Consider the following 15,043-nt stretch of genomic DNA (forward strand, 5'->3'; position numbering starts at 1 on the left):
AAGATACATGGAAAGTGATAATCTGGCCTTGTCCAAGTGACAGAAATAGGACCAACCAATACTACTATTGACCTTCATTTCCTTAGTCTGGGCTAGATTTGAACCCACATCTAAATGATGAAAAGAAGTTGTTGCAATCCCCATGGAGACTGATATATTTTAAAGAGAGATGTGGAATTCCCAAAGACCGATGCAAAGGAACCGCACAACAAAATTTCACATTTTAAGACTTTTGTTGTAACAAATGAACTAAAATCAACTTGGGCTAAACATTAATTAGTAGGCAACTAATACATAAAGCTACAGAAAAGGCACTCCCCATTAACTTCTTAATACAGCTGAAAACCTCACGCCACATTTATACATTACCCTGCACTTTCTGCACATATGTAGGTTTCAAGATAAAGTCCCAAGCTCCTCCTTGTTTTAACAGGATCTCTTCTCCCTGCCTCACCAGGTAAATCTTCCACTGTCCTCTTAAACAAAGTCCCTTTGCTCAATCTTCTAAACATAATCGAATGGACTTCCAGTAACAAGGCACCCTCTGGCGACTCCTTGATATTTAAGTCTCCACAAGCCTCAGTTCTTTGAACTAGGAATCTATCCTCACCACACTCTGCTTGATGTTTAACCCCAATATAGTCCTTTCCTTTTGGCTAACATGGCAGCACCTGTTGTGGGCCTTCTTTCCCAAATCTCTCTGTCTGACTGACTCTGTGAGTCTGTATGCAGCTGCCTCCTGCTTTGTGTCCTGCTGTTAAAATTTGCACCTTACTTTCAATTTGAGTTTCTGCTTCCATATCAAGCAGGTCACATGGGTTTGTCTATGGGCAGATTTTGTAGAAGGTCACATTCCCCTCTCTAAACTATTCCTTTTTACCTTGAATTAAAGGAGACAGTTTAAAACATAACTCTTGTAAAGTCCAGCATTTGTAACAAAGTCTTTATTCCATATATTACCCAGCCACCTATTTGTTGATTTTTTTTGTCCCTGTTTTCATACTGTGTAGGTTTTTACACTCCCCCTAACAAGATATTTTGATAAGATAAATCTAAAGCTGATAGTTACTGCAGTTGTACATAGAGTAAAGCTTCTGTTTGGACAGTCTCAATTAAATTCCAAGTGGACATGGCCCTTAGTACAAAGCTACCTCAGCTACCTCCAATTCAGCAATGGCTGACTGTATTACACAGGGGCTGCAAAATGGTTGGTGTGGGAAATGGAAACATGCAGTGGAAGATGCTCCTCTAAAGTTCAGGCTAAAAGATGTTGGCTGGGATTTTCGGGCCCCACCACGAGTGAGGCGGTGCCCCAGCCAAAAGTCCATTGACTTGCGGCAGGACCGGAAGATCACGGTGGTGGGCAGGTGTGGAAAATCCGACCAGTTGTTGGGACCCAAAGGAATGTTTATTCTAATATTCTATTCTAATATGTCCCAATTTTTATGTTTTAGGTATCAGCTGAAGCTCTTTGCTATGATCTGTCTAGATCGTCAATATTTGGCAATTGATGAAATTTCCAAGCAGCTGAGTGTGGATTTGATATTTCTGTGCATGGCAGATGAAACGTTGCCATTTGATATACGAGCTTCTTTCTGTAATCTGATGTTGCACGTCCATGTAGACCGGGACCCCCAGGAACTGGTAACACCAGTGAAATTTGCTCGACTATGGACTGAAATACCTACAACAATTACTATCAAAGAGTAAGACCATTTTTATTTGTCTCAATGAGTTTACTTGAAGTGGATATAGCTTAGCTAGAACAATTTAGGAATATGAATTGTGTAATCTAGAGAGGGTCAAGAGTTATAACCCAGCAGGGGTCATAATGTATTATTATGGGCTGGAGCTTGTTAGAGCAACATTGCATCTCAAAGTGTCTGTGTTGCTAACTGGACATTTTCCTACACCGTTCAGCTCAAAACATTTATCCATAACTTGCTGAAAGTGTGAACTAATAACGCTGTGTCAAGGGCAGCAGGACATTTGGGATCTTACTAAATGGTGGGACCAATAGTGTACCCCGTAACCAATGAAATTGAAGGACTGAGGAAGAAACAGGAATGAAAGGGAAGGCAATGAGGTGAATTAAATTCAAAACTGGTACGGAAAGAAAAACGAAGAGAGGGGAAAGAAATTGGATTGACTGAGGGAGAAAAGAGACAGGAAGGAAAAGTTTAAAAAAAAACTTTTTAGAATCTCTAAGAAAAATTCACCATCTGAGAGAGTGAGACTCCGCACTTTCAATTGTTCACCTTTAATTAACCAGAGAAGTTTATTGGCATTGCACAAATAATTCACATAATTGAAAGGGTACTTATGCTATTAATTACCAGACTTAATTTATTGCACCAGCTTTAATGGGAAATTAATTTGCAAATCCAGCAAGTTATTAAAAATAGCAAGAAGCTAAAGATGAGACGCTGTTTGCACAAAGCGAACACCTGAGCAGAAAGTTCCGGAGACTTACAGCTCACATCATATCTCTAATTCCTGAACCTGTTTGCACATTAATAGCACCATGCATCATTAACATGTCATTATTTTTCCAGTGAGGTCATATATTTTTATTTTTATAAAACGTTGTCTGTCAGCTGACAATTTAATAATTCCTGCCCTAACCATGTAAAAGCCCTCTCTGACTATCACATAACAGACAGTGAAACCCAATTGTTGATGAGGATAGTGTTGGGGGAAAACTTGACAGTAATTTAATTTTTGTTTGCAGTTATGATTCCAATTTGAATGACTTAAGGGATGACAAGAAAAACAAATTTGCTCATACAATGGAGTTTATGGAAGATTATCTCAACAACGTGGTGAATGATGCTCTTCCATTTTCTAATGAGGAAAAGAATAAGCTCACATATGAGGTATTTTTTCGTTGTGCGTGCTTCCTTACCCGTTATTTTAAATTCTCACTTAGTCTGAACAATTTTGACAGTTTGGTAAACACATATAGATGTTTTATCAGGTTTAGCATACACACGAACGTACGAACCAGGAGCAGGAGTAGGCCATATGGCCCCTCGAGCTTGCATCGCCAGTTAATAAGATCACGGCTGATTGGATAGTAACCTCAAATCTACATTCAGCTTAATCCCCGATAACCTATCACTCGCTTGCTTATCAAGAACCTATCCACCTCAGCCTTAAAAATATTCAAAGACTCTGCTTCCATTGCCTTTTCAGAGAGTTCCAAAGACTCACGATCCTCTGAGAAAAAATTTCATCTCATCTCCGTTTTATATGAGTGACCTCTTATTTTTAAAGAGTGAACTCTTGTTCTAAATTCTCTCCACATTCACCCTGTCAAGTCCCCTCAGGATCTCATATTTTTCAATCAATGGGACCAAACTTTACTCACAATGAAGGCTGCTATTTTTCACTGATTTTTCACAACAGATACATCTTATCTCAGTGTGACTTCAAGATCTATAATCCACGTTCTTTAAGCTAATGCTCAAAGTTTCAGCTGCCATTTTGATGGATAGGGGTCCTCATTAGTGTTTGGTTGGAAACACTGGATCAAAGCTGCTGACTGCTGTGTATTCCTCCTTCAATCTGCTCTGGAATTTACTCCATGAACCTTTTCGTCCTGCTCTGTCTTTCACTACCTTCAAAAATCTCTTCAAAATTTATTCTTTCACCAATCCCGTCAGTCATCTCCTTTATCTTTATTCTGCCTTTTGCTTTGAGTTGATATCCACCCACACTTGGTTCATGTTACTCATGTTACTACCTTAAAGGTGCTACATAATATGAGCTAATGTTGTCTGGAATTGTAGGCTTCATGTGTGTCTTGGTGTCAGCTCCTATATAAACATATTATCAGCCAGGTAAAGTGTATGGTCATCATAGTAGATCGGCCAGCATTTGAATTGAAGGCAAATGATTAATTGAGAGGCAAAGTTTATTTTTCTGGCATTTCTGGCACATGTAAATGGTGTATGTAAACTGGGTATGTTTCCTGTGGGATATAGTTGGGTTGGGGATGGGCTGGGAGGGCGATGTGTAAATATGTAGATCTGTTAAGTATGTAACAGTGTCTTTACAATGGGAGATTTTAATTTTTGTGTGCATTGGGAGAAGAAGAACAGCTCAGCTCATAAAGGCAATAAAATGCTAGCATGTAGGTCAGTTTTATGGAACAATATGCTTTAGAATTGACAAGGGAGTAGGCCAAACTGGATTTTATAGTGAGTAATAAACCAAAAGCAGCTAACAATTTGACAGTAAGGGGGATATCTTGCAAATAACACTGTATTATGACAGAATTTGATATTAGGTTTGAGAGCGAAAGAAGAGTCACAATAAAGGTTTTAAATTTAACATAAATGTCAAAGGGCTCTGAAGTGAATTGACCACAGTAAGCGAGGCAAGGCTAATGGGAAAATGAAATGAAAGTTGCTGTAGTCCTAGAGAACCATAGGCTGCTCTCTCATCAAAGATAGATGACTGGTGGTGAATCAACCTGAGGATCACCACACCTTAGGCAAGGTTGAGAAGACAAGGCCTTTATTGATTACCTTAACTGGTATGGGAACCCATGCTGTTAGTATTACTCTATATCACAGACCAGCCATCCAGCCAACTGAGCTAACCTTAGTAAGTAAGTATTCAAAGAAGTATTCCATTACAATACTCAGATTAATACAAACACTTAAAAGATAAAGGTTGCATTTATATAATTCAGCAATCATGATCAACAATGTTAAAGACAGTGCCAAGCTAAAAGCGTAAAAACTGACAAAAATGCAAGGAAAATTGTAAAGACAGTAGGCTGGAAAATTGTTAAAAGTTACAAAAGTAGACTAAAAAATTAACATGTTACAAAAAGGAATATATTTTAAAAATTTGCGAGGGATATCAGAGCAAATGGCAAAATTTTTTCAATGTATTATGAGAGAGAGGATTGTTGTGGGGTATGTGGGCCTATTAAATTGCAGGCAAATCTATGATAGATATTGAACAGCAGACTTGTTAAATGAATATGTTATATCTACTTTCATAGTAGAGGAAGAGGGGAAAGTACCACTGATACACTGGTGCAAAAATAAGGCAAGAGAAGGAACTTAGTGGATTTACTCAAAGTAAAAATAGGAATGGAGGAAATAATGGACATAAGACAGACAAATCTTCAGCGCCAATGGCAGAATTTTGCCCTCATTGGTCAGGCTGGGCAGGGTCGGGAAGCTGACCACAACCTGCAATCGGCATCGGACTGCAATTTCACGCTGGTGGGCCAATTAAGGCCCGCCCAGCATGAAACAGGTGCTGCAGTGCTCAGCACTGCCTGTGTGGAGGCAGGGGGAGAAGGGCGGGTGTGCAAATATGCGCATGCACGCAGGTGCGTGCAGGAAAAGCCCCCCCGAGGCACAGAGCTGCCTCAGGGAGATGAAGAATTTTTAAAATGAAAAATAAAGAATTGTAAAACGTTAAAAAACATGTCCCTTCATGTGACTCTGTCACATGAGCAGGGCCATGTTATTAATGAAATGTTAAAATTTTTGCTTTCTTTTTAATTGCTGTTAGAAACCTCATCCTGCCTGAGGATGAGGCTTTCTCTAAAGTGCAAAGGCTGCTTGGCCTTTTCGCCTGCCCGCCAACTGTAAGGTTGGACGGGCAGTAAATAATTACATTTAATTTGGACTTTAATGGCCTTAATAGGCCTGTTAATTGTTGGCGGGTGCACTGCCGACTTCTGTGCATTCCCACTAAACAAAATATTACACAAGTGCGCGATGACGTCGGGACGCTTGCCCACCTGAAGAGGTAAAAATCCTGGCCCAAATAGTTTCCTCCTCAAGGTATTAAATAAATTTGGGAATTTTTGGTGTGGAAAATTGCAAATGTCACTCCGTTATTTAAGTAGGAAGAGAGGGAGAAACTAGGGGCTAAATTTTGCCGGTAATGGTGATGTTCCGCTTCTGGGGCTGGAAGTAGGAGGACACTCCAGTGTGGCCAGCGGCAGCCAATTCAGAGGCCGCTTCCAGAGTCACTGTCCAGCTAAGGATTGCAGCAGCTCCTAAGAGCTGCCAGCCCAATCACATGGCTGGCAGCTCAAGCCTCAGCAGTATCAGTGCTACCACTGGCCATTGCTACGCCTGTAGTTCCTGGGAATGAGTGCCTCATTTGTGGAATGTGCTTTAAGAGAGTCCAGGTAGGTTGGGGGCACCAGAACAAGCAGGCAGGCCCTGACAATCAGTGAGTCACTGAGCACACATAGTGCTGTTGCCGTGGGGTGGCCACTGTCGCTGGGGATCCCCTCCATGGCCTATGGAGGGCCCATCAAGGAGGGATTATAGCCACCAAGTTTCACACAGTGGCCTCCTTATACAACAGTAGGCTTTCCTGACATGGGAAAATGCCCAGGTGGGCATTTCAAATCCTATAACAAAATGTCTACATGTGATTCCATGATTGGGCAGCACTTGCTGAACAATCCTGAATGCGCTAATAGGTACAGTAACAACCAATTTAAGTTAACTGGTCGAGCTTGTAACATCACTCATTTACGCTTGCTAGAAGTGACATACATTCAGATAGGTTTTAAGATAAATAGATGATAATTTCATTGTTATTATTACTGAGACTGGCTTTGATTTGAAACTGTGTCCCTAAGGCATTAACTTGGGCCTCTGGATTCTGACATTACCACTACGCCACAACCTTTCCCTAGTTCATTTGTCACTAATGTCCTTTAGGGAAGGAAATCTGCCATCCTTACTTGGTCTAGACTCTTAGATGGCTGAGAAAGTTGCCCAGTTGTATCAAACAATGATAAAGAAGTTGAATAAGAATAAAACTGGACAGGCCACCTGGCATTGACCTAGGCACCAGAAATGACAAAGGCACACCCTGCCCAGTCAAGCTTGCAAAGTCCTCATCAGTAACATCTGGCAACTTGTACCAAAATTGGGAGCATGCCCTACAGGTTTGTCAGTCAACAGCCTTACATAGTTATACTCACCCAATCATACCCTACAGCCAATGTCCCAGACTCCTCCATCACCATCCCTGGGTATGTCTTGTCCCACCAGCAGGATAGACCCACCAGAGATGGTGGCACAGTGATATACAGTCAGAATGGAGTGACCTGGCAGTCCTCAACATTGATTTTGGACATCAATGAGGTGCTGTGAGCCGCCATTAGCAGCAGCAGAATTCTTTTTGTTCACAATACGTAACCTCATGGCTGACCATAACTCTCATCTACCATTGTCATAAAACCAGAGGAACTGACCTTAGTTCAATGAGGAATGTAGAAGACCATGCCAGGAGCTGCACCAGGCATGTCTAAAAATGAGGTGCCAACCTGGTAAAGCTACAACAGAGGACTACATGCAAACTAAACAGGAGAGGAAGCATGTGACAGAAGAGCTAAGCGATCCGCAGCCAATGGTTCAGATCAAAGCTCTGCAGTCCTGCCACATCTAGTTATGAGTGGTGGTGGACAGCAAACTGGAGGAGGAAGATCTAAAAACATTCCTACCCTCAATGACGGGGGATCCCAGTATAATACACCCGCATTTAATGTTGCCCATTTAACGTTGTTTCACTTTAATGTCAGTAAGTTAATAGGGCCTGTAATCTGGTTGAGCATCGTGAGATTTGTTTTATCATCATTGCCTTGTGTTGTAGGGTGGCCGAGTTGCACTATTAATGATAGAGTTGAGCTGCAGACACTTCTTAGGTGGAAACATTAAGTTTATTTACAATATACTCAGCAGCAACTACACGTGTGCTTTCAACTCCAACTCTCTCTCTACACTGAATGGTGAGGTAGTCCTACAGATCATGTGATCTGCCTAACAAGCATTATTCTTAAAGGTACATTGCACACTAAATAAAACCATAATTGTAACATTCCTCCCCCTTTAACTTGGCTACATAAGTTGTTGATAAGTATGACTCATGTCAAGCTTTGTGTACGTTGTCCCTCCTGTCAGCTTTGCATACAGGTCTTCGATTTTTGAAATAGGGTGAGCCTGTCCAGCTTAGGTACTGTATTTACCATCAATTTGTAGTCTCCACAAATTCGGACACTTTGGTCGGGTTTAAGGACAGTGACTATGGGTGCTGCCCATTCTGAGAACTCAACAGGTTGTATAATGCCCAGTTTCTCTAGTCTGTTCCGTTCAATGTCGGCTTTTTCTCACAGGGCATATGGCACTGTTCTCACCTTCATGAAGTGAGGGGTTGCTTCCAGATCCACATGAATCTTGGCATGCAGGCCTTGGATTTTCCCCAGTTCATCCTTAAGTATGATGGCGTACTTTCTAAGTAGCTCTGATAGCCCACTTGCTCTCAACTGAAAAATTTCAAACCATTCTAACTTAATCTCCTTTAACCAATTTTGCTCTAGAAGGCCTCTCAATACTAACATTGGTAGCTTTGCCGATTGGCTTTCATAATTGTCAGTTACTCTGCTTATGCCTTTTACTTGAATGTCTTCACCAGTATATGCAATTAGCAACTGTTTCTTCTAAGATTAATTGATGTTCACTATTGTTCAAATATCTGAAGGCGTGTTTCCCCAATTACTGTGGTGGAAGCTCATGTGTGCACTTCCATTTTAACAGATTTGCCATTTACTTTCACTCTGACAAATATTGGTTCTGTCTTTCCAACTTTCAGATTAAACAAAATGTCTGAATTTGTTGTTTCAGTCTTTTCTATATAGTAGATTTCATTGGGCTTCTTCTTTTGTTTACAAGCCTGCTTGAATCATTCATTGCATTGCCTTATCATATATCCATTTCTATGACAATAGTAGCATTCAATTTTTTTAAACTGCTAATCGCCAAAGGACTGATTGTTTCCACCTCTATTAAAATTATTCTTCAGTTTCACTGCTAAGTTATTTTCTTTATTCTTTGGCCAATGTGGGCCATTTCCCATATCTCGGCAGAGTCTCCCTTTTTTGCACCTCTTTCGGCCGAGGTTTCCCGCCCGATGTGAAGGATGGTGCCAATTTGCGCACCCTCATTTGCTTGTGAATCTCTTACAGCACTTTCCATGGCCAGCGCTATCTCTAGCCCCTTCTTGAAATCCAGCTTCACTTTGGACAATAATCTTATCTGAATAATATCCTCTTTCACACCACACAATAAACGATCTCTGAGCATGTCGTTCAGAGTCGTACCGAACTCAGAATGTTCTGTTAGCTGCTTCAAGTTTGCCACGTAGCATGTAATTGTCTCACCTGGGGCTCTATTTCGTGAATTAAACCTGAACCTCTGCATTGTGACCAAGGGCTTGGGTTGAAAGTGACCCTTCACAAGGTCCACCAATTCATCAAAAACCTTTAAATCTGGGGGGGTTGGGTACCGTCAAACTTTGAATCAAACTGTAGGTTTTGCTCCCACAAGTACTCAAGAGGATCGTTCGCCTCTTCTCTTCCTCCATAATCTTGTTCGCTTGAAAAAACAATGTGAGGCGTTCTATATATTGAGACCAATCGTCTGTGGCTGTTCAATTCTCCAAAATTGTGGCATTATGAGAGGGGATAGCTTCTTTAATTTTAATGCTAGTTACAATCGCTAGGCGAGGTACAGTGCCGATTTCTTTTTAACATGATTTCTTCTGTTCAGTCCTGTTTTATCCTCATCACCAGTTTGTTGTAGGGTGCCGAATTCTACAATTAACAATGGAGTTGATCAGCAGACAGTTCTTAGGTGGAAACTTTTAAGTTTATTTACAATACGCTCAGCTGCAACTACACTTGTGCTTTCAACTCTAACTCTATCTCTACACTGACTGGTAAAGTAGCCCGTGCTACTCCCCTATTAGTTACTATGGATCATGTGATCTTACCCAACAATTATTATTCTTAAAGATACATTACACACTAAATAAAGCCATAATTACTACACCTGTGCACATGGAGAGGCTGCAAGTCGGAGGGTTGGGCATAGGGAGATGGCACAAGTCTGAGGGTCAGGAAGGGAAAGGAGGATCAGGGTTGCGGCAGGTTCAGGAAGCAAGATCAGCGATGAGCACAAGCTACTGTAAACTTCATTAAAAAAAATTGATAAAGCATGTGCCCCAGATATTGAATTTAATATATAACAAATAGATTCACATACCTGTAGCTATCCTTTTCCAAGAGACATTCTCAATAATGAGTATAAAGTAAGGGTGGGGAAATTACTTTTTCTAATAGCCAAGATGGCAGATGGTATGGAAAGCTTTTCCAGGATTTACATACCAAGGTTTCATTCCTTTGAAATTGGAGTTCTTTCAGGATTATCTACTTATATTGAATTTTCTTAAATCAATATTGATAATACTTGTTGCATTAATGTTCATAATTACTCAGCAAGGCAAGTATTCAAGATCTGTGCTTGGTGTGGAAATATTTATTGTGTGTTGTATATTATAAATATTTATTGTGTGTTGTATATTATAAATTCACCGGTCCTCATATTTTGCATTCTATTCTAGGTGGTCAGCTTGGCCAGACATCTGATCTATTTTGGTTTCTACAGCTTCAGTGAGCTTCTGCGACTGACCAGGACACTGCTTGGTATTATTGATTGTAATCAAGATGCCAACATTATGGATGCAATGGAGCATGATGAGGGGGCTGGTGAGTATTTTTGTGCAAGAGTTTTGTTCTCAGGATGCTTACATAGTAAGAATGGGACCGATTTTTATTGTGATTCTTCTGTTTGGCAGTGGGTAGGACTAATGAATGATTTTGGTAGTTGGGTACCAAAGTAGTAAGTGTTTCACGCATTTACAGCAACTCATTGATCAGTTTGCTGGGAAAGGGTGAAGGGTATGGGAGAATATATTGTCTCCTCTTCAGACAATGGGGGAGTGGGGATGTGTCTGAGGGAGGCCACAAAGAGTCAGATATTTTATATATAATATATACATACTTTGCAGGTTGCACAGTTTGAATGGATATTCCTGTTTCTTACATATCTATTTAACCTGTACACAAGAATGATTGTGTGATTATGAACTATTACAAATGAGAAATTTTAGCAGGAGTTCTGATATCTTATATAAAATAAACTGTAGGTGTCTTTTTGATGCCAACTTTTATAAATATCAAAAGAAAATTCCATTTCTAAGTGCCAAGAGATGCAGAATTGGCACAGAATCTCAACTCTGACTTAGTTCAGGTTTGAAATTCATTGGTGATGTTAATGATGAATGTGGTAATGTGTTCCTGTCAAATTTGTTGCTCACTGTTTTAATCCATACATGTTAAGTTGTTCAGTACCTTCATTAAAATAGCAGACAAAAGAATGTCATACATTGTCTTAATGCTTTTGCTACTGATATTGAACAATACCATTTCAACCTATAAATAGATTTTGAAAGGCTTACAATCTAAAACAAATGATGATGCCCTAATTCCACTGCTATTTTCTCAGTTCGACTGCAGGCTCCTTTCCTGTGTTATGATGGTTGATGCTGAAGCCACTGCTAGTTGTGGCTTTGGTCATAGTAAGCAACAAAGGCAAGTCCTTTGGATACTGAAATAAATCCTTACCTTGCAATGGCAGGGAAACAAAATAATAGCAGTAAGACCAACATCTCATTGCCGATATTTCTTTTAATGGCTGTTGAATCCACAGTGGTTTGTAAAGATGTTTGGCGTCCTTCTGTTTATTTTTTGCCAGTGCACAGTTTTATGCAACTAATGATTTTTCATCATTCCCCAATGTCGATTATCATTTTTGGCATCAAATTATTTTTCAGGTGATGTATGAGAAAAAATGCTGTAAAATTAAGCTGATATTGTCCAAATAAGAAATTGGACCATACACTAATGGCCAAGTTACTTAGCTCTTGAGATATTCCCTAATTTTGTAAGGTTCCAGCTCTGCTAATCCTAAAACCCAAGCCTTTCCTATATTTTAGGGAAAAGTATGAAGAAGTCAATCCATGGAGTTGGACAGATGGTATCCACGATGGTTCTAAGCAGAAAACAGTCTTTGTTTGGTCCTGTTCCACGTCCCAGTGTAAACATGGAAGCCCAGACAAAGCCAAAAGATATTCCTGACAGTAAAAACATCACTGTTATGGATACAAAGCTGAAAATCTTGGAGATTTTACAGGTATGAAATATCATTGGATTTAAAGTTACCACAGTAACCTTGGATTTTTATCCTTATTTTCAAGGTGCTGAACCTAATGTATTCTGAGCCGTATAGGTCAGAGTTAACCAATATTTATAATATGTTCTAATTATTTTTAAGAATACTGCTGTGTGCTCAATTTGTGTTGACCTTTCCTGGCTTGGGCACTTTCTGACTGTTATCTAAGTGACTCTTAAATGCCAATCTATAGCCACTTTTACGTTAGGAAAATGGAGTGGCCTACAGGGCTTGCAATTCTCTGAACATTGGCTGCAGCCATAACTACAAACAGCTGAACATGAAGGAAGCTGAAAGCTTCACTGACTAGTAAAAATATAGGACAATGAAATTGCTTTTAGATTAAAGCTGGAATCGGCCCACCTGTTCACACTACTGCTTTCCCCATCACTGGAGACTGGAAACTGGAAACCCATGCAGAAATTAAGGCAATACACAAAGATCACCCTCCTGAAATAGAAACAAAAAAAAAACGTGTTAAAGTAAAAAAGTGCCTGAGGATTCTCTTTAGAGCCATTCTCTGATGTGCCATAGTCAGTGTGAAGAGAATAATTTCATGATGGGGTCCATGGGGTTGTAAAGCAATAATTGGAATGAGGATAAGGTAGATTTATAAAGACTGGGAAGTACTTTGATCTCGAAGCACCCATCTCTTTGATGGGTTCTTCCTTTGGAATGAATTGGAATTTGTTTAGTGCATGGGAAATGTCAAAGATGTGCAGATTTCAACTGAACACTTTAAAAGTATATTTTTTTTAATTTGAGGCCCAATAGAAAGGGGCAGGATATCATGCTATCTAGGCATTGCGGTAACCCCGAAGATGTTTTTGAGCCATTGACTCAGCAGCAATGAGCTGGTGTTGAGGGGCAGTCTGTGAAGGATTCAGTCAGTGATTTGAGACTCCCCAGAAGAAACAGAATCCAAAACAGTGAAGACAGGAAGAAAATGCTCATTAACATCCTCTTTCCCCCACTCCCCCACCACAAAAAAACTTCACTGAATTAATTTAAGTTCTTTACTTTTCAGTTCATCCTTAATGTCAGATTAGACTTCAGAATTTCATACCTGCTGTCAGTCTTCAAAAAGGAATTTGTTGACAGCAATCCTATACCAGAGAGCACGGCTGATGGCGCCATCGCTACATTTATGGAGTCGACAGGTAACATAAATAATAACTTACCTCTCAGGAGTGTTTGACGTGAAATGCTTGTGGAAACAACTCATCTGTTCAACATGTCTGAAAGCTGAGTTCTCTGAGGTGTCCATTGTTTTCAAACACTCTGATCCCTGTAGAGAGCTTCCCTGTCTACAGCATGCTCCTTCAATTCTACAAAAAAAACTTTCCAAAAAATAAAAATTGCAGCAGGCATTTTACTGATTTGTCGGGCAAAATCTCCTCAGGTTGCTGTCCATCAGTGACATTAGAAACAACTTGAAGATTTCCTCTGAGAAATGTGGTCATCACTGGCAAGGCCAACATTTGTTGCCCATCTCTACTTGCCCTTGAGATGGTGGTAATGAGCCATCTTAAACCACTGCAGTCCATTTGGGAGGGATAACAAATCAAGCATTTCTACCCTGTTGCCGTATTTAGTCACTCTACAACTGTGCAGTCCAGAAGCAATTACAAGTTTGAGGGAGCATCTCAAAACAATCTCAGAAAGTCAAGTTGTGGAAAGTGATGTTCCAACACCCTGAAATCTATGACTTGTATTTCACAAATCTTGTTTACGATGTTAGATAGAATGGTATTCATTTGAATTCAGTCTCGGTGGAAGAGTACATGATGAGGCAAAGGAGCTAGAATAGTGACCTTAAGTATTTTCACTAGTGATTATTTTTCAAATGCTACCAATTGATTTGCTGTAACATTGATCATGGCTAATTTTGTTTCAGAAAAGACTTGTATCTCTAGCTATCTTGCTACTTCTCTTCTCCTCTCACATCAGTTCTGTCTTTGCAGTTTATCTTTCTCTGCCTCTTTGTGCCTCTCACATGCTTTTGCTACTATTCCTGCATTTCTGGTTGCCCCCATTCCCCTTCTCATTATTTTTCCCTCATTCTCTCTTCCTTGATGCTACCTTCTCTTTTCTGGATGTCATTTGTCTCCTCATCGTTCTGTATCTCTCTGACAAGTTTGACTTCAAAGTAATTCTGTATGGCTTTTGAAAAATATGTCTTATGCTTCCTGGCCCTTCATCAAAGCCTCCCTTCTGCTGATCAGTGCCTGATCAAGGGATCTGGCATCAGGAAGGGTAGTGGAGGGGGTAGGGGAATCAGCTGAGAGCCACCGCCTGCCCTTGCTGCCGTTCTCTTATGAAGCCCACCCTGTGACTCCCCTCACTTACCTGTGGCCTGGGTCCAACCATGATCCTAGACCTCCGGTGGGTGAAGTACCGATGCTGCCGCTCAATAGAGCTGCCAGCCTCTGATTGGCCAGCAGCTCTCAGTGGGCAGGACTTCCACCCGTAAAGTCATTGATCCCTGGGAAAGACTCATCCTTGGCCTGTCAAGTACTCAGTGGCAGTTGATGTGGCAGATCTTCCTAAAGAGTGGCAACAAGGGACTCTCATCAGCTTTCCAGCCGGTGGGGATGAGACCCTTGTCGTCTCCATTAAATATCCTCCCGTGTCTTTATCGTTTATTATTTTTACCTCACTTGACATGAAAGCTTGGACTAAGAGCTCCACATTCCTTGATAGCTGCAGAAATGCAGATGATTGAGAAGATTGGCATCTGGGTGGAGGGGGCTTTTTTGCAAAATAGAGGAGTGGCAGAATCTAATGTTGATGTTGGAGACAGAAAGAATGATAGGGTTTGGGAATACAACTCTAGCTATATAATTAACTGATGTTAATATTACTGTATTCTGTCTTTATTTATTGCCACTAGCATGCAGTTTTGGCTTTATTGGAGATGA

General features: G+C 40.4%; 1 protein-coding gene across 9 annotated transcripts in view; it reads left to right on the top strand.

The window, feature by feature from the left end:
* Positions 1–15,043, top strand: part of itpr3 (inositol 1,4,5-trisphosphate receptor, type 3) — a 312,431-nt gene that overhangs the window by 186,108 nt on the left and 111,280 nt on the right. For all 9 annotated transcript variants that reach the window (XM_041195917.1, XM_041195916.1, XM_041195915.1 and 6 more), the window contains 5 exons: positions 1,455–1,706; positions 2,732–2,876; positions 10,453–10,597; positions 11,887–12,083; positions 13,150–13,282. In XM_041195917.1, coding sequence (XP_041051851.1) covers positions 1,455–1,706; positions 2,732–2,876; positions 10,453–10,597; positions 11,887–12,083; positions 13,150–13,282 — 872 coding nt within the window. The remainder of the gene's footprint in view (positions 1–1,454; positions 1,707–2,731; positions 2,877–10,452; positions 10,598–11,886; positions 12,084–13,149; positions 13,283–15,043) is intronic.

This window comes from Carcharodon carcharias, chromosome 9, assembly GCF_017639515.1.
Source record: "Carcharodon carcharias isolate sCarCar2 chromosome 9, sCarCar2.pri, whole genome shotgun sequence".
Taxonomy (NCBI): domain Eukaryota; kingdom Metazoa; phylum Chordata; class Chondrichthyes; order Lamniformes; family Lamnidae; genus Carcharodon; species Carcharodon carcharias.